We start from the raw sequence: 12,032 nt of genomic DNA, 5'->3' as shown, positions 1-12,032 counted from the left end.
AAACAAAATGCAATTAGTATATACTACATGATTCTATTGTATCAAGATCAAGAACAGAGAGAAGTAATTGTAGTACTAGAAGTCAGAACAATGGTTACTGCAGGAGAAGACATTGTTAAGGATGAAGCATTAGGAAGCCTTCTGGGTTGGTGGTAAGGATGTATCAGTTGATCATGGAAGTGGTTACATAGGTATATATAGATGCCAGGCTTAGCTGTACTCTGAAATTTTGTGAACTTTACTAAATTTATAGTAAACTTAATCTAAAAATAAATTCTAAATTTAGAAAGTCAGGATCAAACAAGAGAATTCCACTCCTGCAGGCATTAATGCCAATTTTCCATAACTCCACTTTGCCAACTTTCCTCTTGACTGGCATCCCTGGACTTGAATGGGCCCACACCTGGATCTCCATCCCATTCTGCTGCCTTTATTTGACTGCCCTTTCTGGAAATACTTTGATCCTGTTCATAGTCCTCACTGAGCCAAGCCTCCACGAGCCCATGTACTACTTCCTGTCCATGTTGTCCACCACCGACATTGGCTTATGCATCTCAACACTGGTGACAGTACTGGGAATCTTCTGGGTCAATGCCCGGGAAGGAAATCAGCCTCAATGTTTGCTTATCACAGATGTTCTGCATTCACCTCTTCACTTTCATGGAATCTTCGGTGCTCCTGGCTATGGCCTTTGACCGTTTTGTGGCCATTTCTAACCCCCTGAGATATGCTACCATTCTAACACACACGAGGATTGCACAGATTGGTCTAGCAGTCATCACCAGGGGGACAATCATTCTGACACCACTAGTCCTGCTTCTTAAACGTCTGTCATTCTGCCATAGTCATGTGCTCCATCACTCCTACTGCTTCCACCCTGATGTGATGAAGCTCTCGTGTTCAGATACAAAGATCAACAGTGTATTTGGACTAACTGCAATTATCTCTACTGCTGGGGTGGACTCAGTCTTTATCCTGCTTTCCTATGTCTTGATCATTCACTGGGTTCTCAACATTGCATCCCCAGAGGAGAGAAAGAAGGCCTTCAGCACCTGCATTTCTCATATCACTGCTGTGGCCATATTCTACATCCCTTTGATCAGCCTGTCTTTTGTTCACAGATTTGGAAAACACGCTCCATCTTATGTGCCCATACTCATTGCTAATGTATACTTGCTCACCCCTCCTGTGATGAATCCCATCATCTATAGTGTAAAAACAAAGCCCTGTGTACGAGACAGCAAAAGAGACAGTGATGTATAGAACAGTCTTATGGACTCTGTGAGAGAGGGAGAGGGTGGGAAGATTTGGGAGAATGGCATTGAAACATGTAAAATATCATGTATGAAAAGAGTTGCCAGTCCAGGTTTGATGCACGATACTGGATGCTTGGGGCTGGTGCACTGGGACAACCCAGAGGGATGGAATGGGGAGGGAGGAGGGAGGAGGGTTCAGGATGGGGAACACATGTATACCTGTGGAGGATTCATTTTGATATTTGGCAAAACTAATACAATTATGTAAAGTTTAAAAATAAAATAAATTAAAAAAAAGCCAATTCAAAAAGCTATGTTCAAACTTTTATGTTTCAAGGGAACTCATTTTTAACAATTCTGCTATCATAAATATCTATTTCAAAGTCAGTGAAGATTTATCACAAATTGGAGTTATCAGTTCAGTTCAGTTCAGTTCATTCGCTCAGTTGTGTCCGACTCTTTACAACCCCATGAACCACAGCATGCCAGGCCTCCCTGTCCATCACCAACTCCCGGAGTTCACCCAAACTCATATGCATTGAGTCGGTGATGCCATCCAGCCATCCCATCCTCTGTAGTCCCCTTCTCCTCCTGCCCCCAATCCCTCCCAGCATCAGAGTCTTTCCCAATGAGTCAACTCTTCACATGAGGTGGCCAAAGTATTAGAGTTTCAGCCCCAGCATCAGTCTTTCCAATGAACACCCAGGACTGGTCTCCGTTAGGATGGACCTGTTGGATCTTCTTGCAATCCAAGAGACTCGCAAGAGTCTTCTCCAGCACCACAGTTCAAAAGCATCAATTCTCAGCACTCAGCCATCTTCACAGTCCAACTCTCACATCCATATATGACCACTGGAAAAACCATAGCCTTGACCAGATGGGCCTTTGTTGGCAAAGTACTGTCTCTGCTTTTGAATACGCTATCTAGGTTGGTCATAACTTTCCTTCCAAGGAGTAAGCGTCTTTTAATTTCATGGCTGCAGTAACCATCTGCAGTGATTACATACATTAAATGATTAGCATAACAAATTTAGTGTACAACATCATGTCATAAAGATGAAACAATAAATAAATAGAAAAAAATATTTCCCTTGTAATAAGAACTCAGAATTTACTCTTAATAATTTTCATAGATAACTTACAGCAAGGTTAATTATATTTATCATGTTGTATTTGTTAATCTTCTAAGTGGAAGTTTATATTTTGACTATTTTCAACCAATTCCCCCTTTCCCCATCCCCATGTATGGTAACCACAAATATGATTTTTTTTCTGTTTTTGTTTTTGAAGTGGAATTTATGTTTAATATTGTTAGTTCCTGTTACACAGCATAGTGATTTGATATTTCCATAAATTTCAATGTAATCACTGTAAATCTAGTTACCATCTGTCACCATACAAAGACATTACATAATTATTGACTATATCCCCTATGTTGTTCATTTCATACCTGTGACTCATGCATTTTATATATGAATTCTCCCTCACCAGTTTCTTAATCTTCCTCTTCTATTTCTCTCCTCCCCTGACCGTCAAACTGCCTCCCTCTAACAATCACCTGTTTGTTCTCTGTATCTGAATCTGTTTCACTATAGCTGTTAATTTGTTTTATTTTCTAGATCCACATGTATATGAAACCATAATGTGTTTGTCTTTCTCTATCTGACCTGTTTTACTTAGCATAAGATCCTCTGGGTCCATCCAAGTGGTAAAAATGGAAAGACTTTATTTTTTATGGCTGAATAACATTTAGTTATATATATTACATCTTTATCCACTCAAATATTGATGGGCACTTAGGTTGCTTTCATATCTTGGCTATTGCTCATATGCTGTAGGGAACATATGAGTTCATGGATCTACTCAAATTAGTCTTTCATTTTCTGTGGATAAACACTGAGGGATAGAATTGCTGAATCATATGGTAATTCTACTTTTAATTAGAAAAATTAATCTCTTGTTTTTCCGTAGTGGCTGCACCAGCTTACATTCCACCAACAGTGCATGAGGGCTCCCTTTTCTCCACGTTCTCTCCAACACTTTATTATTATTTCTTGTCTTTTTGATAATAGCCATTTTGACAATTGTGAGTGAAAGTGAAGTGAAAGTTATTTAAGCATGTCTGACTCTTTGCAACCCCAGGGACTGTAGCCCATCAGGCTCCTCTGTCCATGGATTCTCCAGGCAAGAGTACCAGAGTGGATTGTCATTTCCTTCTCCAGGGGATCTTCCTGACCCAGGGATCAAACCTGTGATTACTACATTGGCAGGCAGATTCTTTACCTGCTAATGTAAAGAAAGGAAGCCCACAATATGTACAAGAGCATGTTGAAGGGGAAACAGAGGCTGCTCTAAGTGCTGTTTCAAATTCTGAGGTGCTGGACTGCAGAACTCCATCAAATACCCAATGATTTTACTTCTGCCTCTTTTACTCTAACCTGATCCTCTTGGTGCCAAATTTTAGGCCAAGGAGAAATTTGCTTCAATGTAAAAGAATGAATAAGGATGTTTCTGCCACCGAGGCAGGTCTGTGCTTTAACTTTTTGGCAGTATCTGGGATGAACAGAGAACCTTATGCCCAGATGAAGAACAAATAGCATATTGCCCTCCCCATGACAAGATATGTCATCCTATCCATAGATATATAGAAGGCAGTGTCTATAGAGAGCAGAAACAATACCCAGAAAATCTTAGATATATAGAAGATCATACAGTGAAGAATTTCTAAACACATTATTTCAGAGTAGCTCTGAATTTATAGGAAAAAGGCACATTCATGCACACACACACACTTTAACATTAGAATTAAGTAATAGAATATTAAATCCAGATATTTTTTGAGGTGTCCCTATATCTGAGCTATACATGCACCATAGCTAAGCGTACCTTCACTTTTATCCCAGACATATAAATGTGTAGGTGGGGGTCACATGGGAAAGCAGAGCTGCTGACAACTGTCTTTACATGTCAGGGCAAGGTCAGACCAGAGTCAGATTTCTTAACCAGTCATGGTCCTTAGGCCTGTAAATATAGAGCACTCTGACCTTCACTCAGAAGGAAAATAGCTAACCAAATTAACTAACCCTTTAAGAGGAAATACATACAAATATCTGAGGATCCTCTTGGTATTGAAGAAAATTTCAGTGTCATTGAGGCAGCACCTAATTATGTGTGGAGAGAGGAAGGGAGAGAAGGAGTCAGTGTAAATGCCTCCAGAACCCAAAGGGGCCTACTAAACATTGGTATCCTTCTTGGGTTTGGAGAGCAAAACACAACATTTTTACTTTACTGAGCAAGTAATGTCCTAGCAGACTCCAGAACACTGAGCCACCAAGAGTTTTACAGATATGGAAGGACTCTGCATGTGTGAAGGCTTGCCAGCCACGCTCTAGAGTGCATGTGTTGCTAGCTGTTTCTTGTCCATTCCACATGCTTAGCATGATTTCATCATTATATCAATGTAATGGACCAGTGTGAGGCTTTGTGGGATGTCCTACTATTCCAGGTCTCTTTGAACTATATTAGGACAGAGCTCCAGAAAGATGACATAGAGCCTTGGGTCAAGACTATGACTGTGAGTAGGATAGTAGAATAGGAATTTTCTACAATATTCTCTCCAAAGAACACTGGTTTTGACAACTGCCCACAGATAAAAGTACCTTTGTGGGAATCTGGGAGTTCTGGGAAGAAGTCTCAGCAAAAACATCCAGGAACAGATCCACTGAAGAAGAAAAAAACAGATTCATTTTACCTGCATCATGCTACCTGAAGGCAGCATAACTCCACTGAGATATGAGTGCCAAGAGAGGTCGCCTCTTCCATGGGGGAAAATGAGAGGGAAGTGAGGGGCACCTCCCCCAGCAGTAAAGGATGCTTCAAAAGAGGCCTATGTCTTTTTGAACTGCTCCACACCCCCCAGAATACTAAGGTGATTTGCATGACTCAGGGATATGGAGAGCTGGATCACAGCAGTCAGGGATTGAAACCCACAGAGGGGATTCAGAAGCTATGAACCACTTTGCAGACTCTACTAGGAAGCCTGCCCAAAAGCCACTGGGGACGCCTCACTTCAGCCCCCATCTGACCTATGGGCCCTCCCCGATGCTCACATGCCTTACTGTACGTCCTCCGTAGACAGTTCACAGTGTGTGTCCCCACAGGTGGACAGTGCAAGCTTTAGAGATGGCCAGTGAGCACACACAGAGAAATAGCTGGACTAGGCGGGAAGAAACACAAGCTGGAATCAAGATTGCCGGGAGAAATATCAATAACCTCAGATATGCAGATGACATCCACCCTTATGGCAGAAAGTGAAGAGGAACTAAAAAGCCTCTTGATGAAAGTGAAAGTGGAGAGTGAAAAAGTTGGCTTAAAGCTCAGTTTTCAGAAAACGAAGATCATGGCATCTGATCCCATCACTTCATGGGAAATAGATGGGGAAACAGTGGAAACAGTGTCAGACTTTATTTTGGGGGGCTCCAAAATCACTGCAGATGGTGACTGCAGCCATGAAATTAAAAGACGCTTACTCCTTGGAAGGAAAGTTATGACCAACCTAGATAGCGTATTCAAAAGCAGAGACAGTACTTTGCCAACAAAGGTCCATCTAGTCAAGGCTATGGTTTTTCCTGTGGTCATGTATGGATGTGAGAGTTGGACTGTGAAGAAGGCTGAGCGCCGAAGTATTGATGCTTTTGAAATGTGGTGTTGGAGAAGACTCTTGAGAGTCCCTTGGACTGCAAGGAGATCCAACCAGTCCATTCTGAAGGAGATCAGCCCTGGGATTTCTTTGGAAGGAATGATGCTAAAGCTGAAACTCCAGTACTTTGGCCACCTCATGCGAAGAGTTGACTCATTGGAAAAGACTCTGATGCTGGGAGGGATTGGAGGCAGGAGGACAAGGGGACGATGGAGGATGAGATGGCTGGATGGCATCACTGACTTGATGGATGTGAGTCTGGGTGAACTCTGGGAGTTGGTGATGGACAAGGAGGCCTGGCGTGCTGCGATTCATGGGGTCGCAAAGAGTCTGACACGACTGAGCGACTGAACTGAACTGAACTGAACTGAGGCAGAATCAAAAGAAAGCACATGAAGTTGAATTAATAGCACACTATAGAGAAAGAAAATGTGAGTCTAGCAACAGTCTGCCTGGCTCTGCAGAGTGAAGAGAAGACATACATTCTAAAGAATTGTCCCACCACCAAGAGGAAACAAGATGTGTGAGCCATCACATCCACACAAAAGATCTGTTAAATCCTTAGAATCACTGGCAAGACTGACAGGTAAATTTGTTAAGACTTATTTTATGACCTAACATATGACCTATCCTGTAGAATTTCCTCCTGTGTTTGAGAAGAATATGCATTCTGCCTCTGTTGTCTAGAATGTTCTGCATTTGTCAATTAGGGCCATTTAATCTAAAGAATTGGAGAAGGAAATGGCAACTCACTCCAGTACTCTTGCCTGGAAAATTCCACGGACAGAGGAGCCTTGTAGGCTACAATCCATGGGGTCGCAAAGAGTCGGACACTACTGAGTGGAGTATAATAATAATAATCTAAAGACTAGTTCACATTCCATGTTTCCTGAAAATGTTCAGTTAGCAGCATTGCAGAAGATTGTACGTAGAAATGTCTGGTGAAGTGTGGAAGCACTTGTCTATCTATAGCTCCTAGATACTGATGTTATTATCAACAGTCCAGATTAGAGCAACTAAGTAAATTCCTGTAATGATCCCATCAAACTTAATTCTGTTACATGCACATTACTGCACTGTACTGTATATGAAGACATTGTATCTCAGCTCTATAAACTACCATTTTCTATGCTCTGAAGCTGCTAAGAAGACATAAAATAAATAACCATGATCATTGTTTGACAGCTGGGTTCCCTGCTATACTGGAAGGACAAGTATCTCCACCGTTTCCTTGCTGTTCCTGCCAATGCTTGGACAGCAATAGTTCTTTGCTGGCTAATATCAGATCCACTTTCCAATTTCAAGTATTTCCACACACTTAGCACCAATATCAGTGGGCTCCTTTCCAGGGATCTGAGTCCCAGTTCTCTGAGAGGTCCTTTTTCTGGGCTCCTGATGCAAAAGCTCCACCTACAAAGTGCCCATCCACAGAGGTTTGAGTTTTGGCTCCCTGTGGTCTGTCCTGTGAACTTCTGAGGTACTAACCCAGCAGGGCAGCACCCTCTCATTACAGGCCTGAGAGTCAGCTCTGGGGAGACCCTCCACCAGGCGTCTAGGTTTTCATAACCTCAAACTCATTTTGCTTAGATAGACTTAAAGGCAGAAGTGACATCCTGCAGTTATTACCTCAGTATTACCTGTATGCCATTGAATTTCTCTAATCCTGTGTATCCAGTTCCTTGGATTAAATAACTCCAGTATTAACTGCTGGTGTGACTTCTATTTTATTATATAGAGCAAGACTACCATACCTACTTCAAGTCTTCTTGACAAGAGAATTCAAATATAGCAACATAAATCCAACTAAATTAAATTGCATCTACATTTGGTTCCTGATAACCTAGGGACTATAAAGAAAATTGCTTCATTTCTAGATGATGTTTGCTAACCAAAAACAAATTTATTAACCATCAAGTATGACATCAGTACTTCTAAATAAATTGTTTGGAGGTGATCTGAGGAGAGTTATTTTCACAGAATGATTGTGTTATAAATCTTGCCTGAAGAGCTAAGTGAAGGTAAGAATATTTGACAAACAATTTTAAATGACTGACAAAGCAGTAAAAAATGTATGGATGATGATAACAGCTATCATATTAAAGGTCAGGGAAGCCATAGGCATTAAAAAAAAGTAAACATATTTAGAACAATTCTATAGCCATGAACAATGCCAGTTTGTATGTGCCAGGTTTAGATGATAAAATTTGGTAACTTACAATTGTTAATATACTTTTCATCCCCATCTTTGTCTAAAAAATCAAAAATAAAAACTAATTCCATATGTGAAATCAAAACTGGATAATGGGATCTTGGTAATTATAAGTCTTTCATCTTGAATGAAGAAATATTAATATAATTGGGGTTATCTGAGGAAAATGATAACAGGGATTTTCCAGCTTAAATTTACCTTTTTTATCTGAGGGTCTTCTTACTTAAAGCTAAAGTGATATTTTTGATGTTTTCATCCCAAGCATGAGCCTCAAGATTTTTGCTTCTATAAATGGCATTTTACTCATCTATATGATGTCCATGGGCTTCCCTGGTAGCTCAGCTGGTAAAGAATCCACCTGCAATGCAGGAGACCCCAGTTTGATTCCTGGGTCAGGAAGATCCCCTTGAGAAGAGAATGGCTACCCACTCCAGTATTCTGGTCTGGAGAATTCCATGGACAGAGGAGCCTTGCAGGCTACAGTTCATGGGATCACAAACAGTCAGACACGACTGAGTGACTTTCACTTCTTATGATGCCCAAGACTAGAAAAACATTGAGAAACACATCTAATTCTTTGTTGCAGTGGTATGGAGAGCTTTTAGCACAGCTCTGTGTATCTGTTTGGTCTTCACACTGCAGATGATGGGGTTCATTACAGGGGGGATCAACAGGTAGGCATTTGCAATCAGAGTATGTACATATGGTGGGGCCCGTTTCTCAAATCTGTGAACAGAAGACAGGCTGATCAATGGAATATAGAATACAGCAACAGCACCAAGATGAGAGATGCATGTGCTGAAGGCTTTCTTCCTCTCTTCTGAGGATGCTATGCTGAAGACAGTCTTGATAATCAAAAGATAAGAGAGGATGATGAAGATGAAGTCCACCCCAGCAGTGGTGATCAGGGCTGTCAGACCAACTGCACTATTGATCCTGCTGTCTGTGCACGAGAGCTTCATCACATCAGGGTGGAAACAGTAGGAGTGATGGAGCACATGGCTGCGGCAATAGGACAAGCGCTTAAGAAGCACCTCCACAGGAGTCTGTGTTAGGGAACCTCTGGTGACGATGGCTATTCCAGTCTGTGCTATTTTAAGATCAGTTAAGACGCTGACATATCTAAGAGGATTGGAGATAGCCACAAATCGATCAAAGGCCATGGCCAACAACACTGAAGATTCCATGACAGTGAAAAGTTGAATGAAAAACATCTGTGACAAGCAGGCATTAAAGCTGATCTCCCTGGCATTGAACCAGAAGATACCCAGCATGGTGACCAGAGTGGATATTGACAAGCCAAGGTCAGTGGTGGACAGCATGGAGAGGAAATAATACATGGGCTCGTGCAGGCTGGGCTGAGTGATGATGGCAAAGAGAACCAGGCTGTTTCCTGAGAGAGCAGTTGCAAAGAGAAAGCAGAAGGGAATGGAGATCCAGGTGTGGAAGGCTTCCAGCCCGGGAACACCAGTCAGAAAGAAAACGACAGAAGAGGATGTGGTATTTTTGAAAGTTGACATGTGGAATTCAAGCTGAAGTATTTAATCTGAGTGTTCTAAAATGATAAATTGTATTCATTCACTTACTATGCATTCACATAAAATATTTCACCAAGTAAACATTTATAAAAGACAGCTATTGTTCAGCCACTCTGTCATGTCCGGCACTGCAATGTCATGGACTGCACCACGCCAGGCTTCCCTCTCCTTTACTATCTCCCAGAGTTTTCTCAGACTCAAGTCCCTTGAGTCAATGATGCCATCCAAACATCTCATTTTCTCTCACCAGCTTCTCATCCTGCCTTCGATCTTTCCCAGCATCAGGGTTATTTCCAAGGAGTTGGCTATTTGCATCAGGTGGCCAAAGTATTGGAGCTTCAGCATCAGACCTTGCAAAGAATATTCAGGGTTGATTTCCTTTAGGATTGACTGGTTTAACCTCCTTGCTTCTTTTTAATATGCTGTCTAGGTTTGTCATAGCTTTTCTTCCAAGAAGCAAGTGTCTTTTAATTTTGCGGCTGCAGTCACTGTCCACAGTGATTTTGGAGCCAGAGAAAATAAACTTGCCCATGTTTATATTTTTCCCCATCTATTTGCCATGAAGTGATGGAACCAGATGCCATGAACTTAGTTTTTTGAATGCTGAATTTTAAGCCAGTTTTTTCACTCTCCTCTTTCACCTTCATCAGGAAGCTCTTTAGTTCCTCTTTACTTTATGCTGTTAGAGTGGTATCATCTGCATATCTGAGACTGTTGATATTTCTCCTGGCAATCTTGATTCCAGCATGTGACTTACCCAGCCCAGCATTTCAATGATATAACTCTGCATATAAGTTAGATAAGCAGGTTGACGATATACAACCTTGGTGTACTCCTTTCCCAATTTTGAACCAGTCTGCTGTTCCATGTCTGGTTCTAACTGTTGTTTCTTGTCCTGCATACAGATTTCTCAAGAGGCAGGTCAGGTGATCTGGTGTTCCCATCTCTTTCAGAATTTTCCACCGTTTATTGTTATCCACAGAGTCAAAAGCTTTAGCATTGTCAAGGAAGCAGAAGTAGTTGTTTTTCTGAAATTCCTTTTTTTTCCCTAATATCCAAAGGGCATTGGCAATTTGATCTCTGGTTCTTCTGCCTTTTCTAAATCCAGCTTGTACATCTGCAATTTCTTAGTTCATGTACTTTGAAGCCTAGCTTGAAGGATTTTGAGCATTACCTTGCTAGCATGTGAGATGAGTGAAATTGTATGGTAGCTTGAATAGTCTTTGACACTGCCTTTCTTTGGAACTGGAATGAAAACTGGTCTTTTCCAGGCCTGTGGCCATTGCTGAAATTTGCTGGCATATTGACTGCAGCACTTTCACAGCATCATCTTTTAAGATTTGAAACAGCTCAGCTGGAATTGCATCACCTCCAGTAGCTTTGTTCATAGTAATGCTTCCTAAGGCCCACTTGATTTCACACTACAGGATGTCTGGCTCTACATAAGTGACCACACTATAGTTATTATCTGGGTCATTAGGACGTTCTTGTTTAGTTCTTCTGTGTATTCTTGCCAGTTCTGCTTAATCTCTCCTGCTTCTGTTAGGTCCTTGCCATTTTAGTCATTAAGTGTGCTCATCTTTGATGAGATGTTCCCTAGTGTCTCCAACTTTCTTGAAGACATCTCTAGTAATTCCCATTCTATTATTTTCCTCTATTTCTTTTCAGTGTTCACTTAAGAAGGCTTTCTTCTCTCCCCTTGCTATTCTCTGGAACTCTGTTTTCACTTGGGTTTATCTTCACCTTTCTTCTGTGCTACTCTCTTCTGTTCTTTTCTCAATTATTTCTAAGGCCTCCTTAGACAACTATTTTGCTTTTTTGCATTTCTTTTTCTTGAGAATGGATTTGATCACAGCCTCTTATACAATAGTAGGAACATTTATCTATAGTTCTTCAGGCACTCTGTCTATCAAAACCAATCCCTTGAATCTATTTGTCACTTCAACTTTATAATCACAGGGATTTGATTTTGGTCATACATTTATAAAGAAGAGCAGCTAAAGGCAAAGGAGAAAAGAAAAGATATACCTATTTGAATGCAGAGTCACCCTGCTTATTTAACTTATATGCAGAGTACATCATGCAAAATGCCAGGCTGGATGAAGCACAAGCTGGAATCAAGATTGCTGGGAGACATATCAATAACCTCAGATACACAGATGACACCACCCATATGGCAGAAAGTGGAGAAGAACTAAAGAGCCTCTTGATGAAAGTGAAAGCGGAGAGTGAAAAAATTGGCTGAAAACTCAACATTCAGACAACTAAGATTATGCATCTGGTCCCTTCACTTCATGGCGAATAGATGGAGAAACAATGGAAACAGTGAG

General features: G+C 41.1%; 1 protein-coding gene and 1 pseudogene across 1 annotated transcript; one reads left to right on the top strand and one right to left on the bottom strand.

Annotated features, from left to right (window-relative positions):
• Window positions 1–329: 329 nt before the first annotated feature.
• LOC112579333 lies at window positions 330–1,608 on the top strand (annotated as a pseudogene).
• A 7,125-nt stretch (window positions 1,609–8,733) lies between these two features.
• LOC123464979 (olfactory receptor 51F2-like) lies at window positions 8,734–9,904 on the bottom strand. Its single transcript, XM_045162870.1, has one exon. It carries the CDS (start codon window positions 9,682–9,684, stop codon window positions 8,734–8,736), a length of 951 nt encoding a protein of 316 aa, XP_045018805.1. The 5' UTR covers window positions 9,685–9,904.
• Between the last annotated feature and the right edge of the window lie 2,128 nt (window positions 9,905–12,032).

The sequence above is a fragment of the Bubalus bubalis genome, chromosome 16 (assembly GCF_019923935.1).
Source record: "Bubalus bubalis isolate 160015118507 breed Murrah chromosome 16, NDDB_SH_1, whole genome shotgun sequence".
NCBI classification, from domain to species: domain Eukaryota; kingdom Metazoa; phylum Chordata; class Mammalia; order Artiodactyla; family Bovidae; genus Bubalus; species Bubalus bubalis.
Note: the sequence above shows the minus strand (reverse complement) of the source record. Positions and strands in the feature narration are given on the sequence as shown.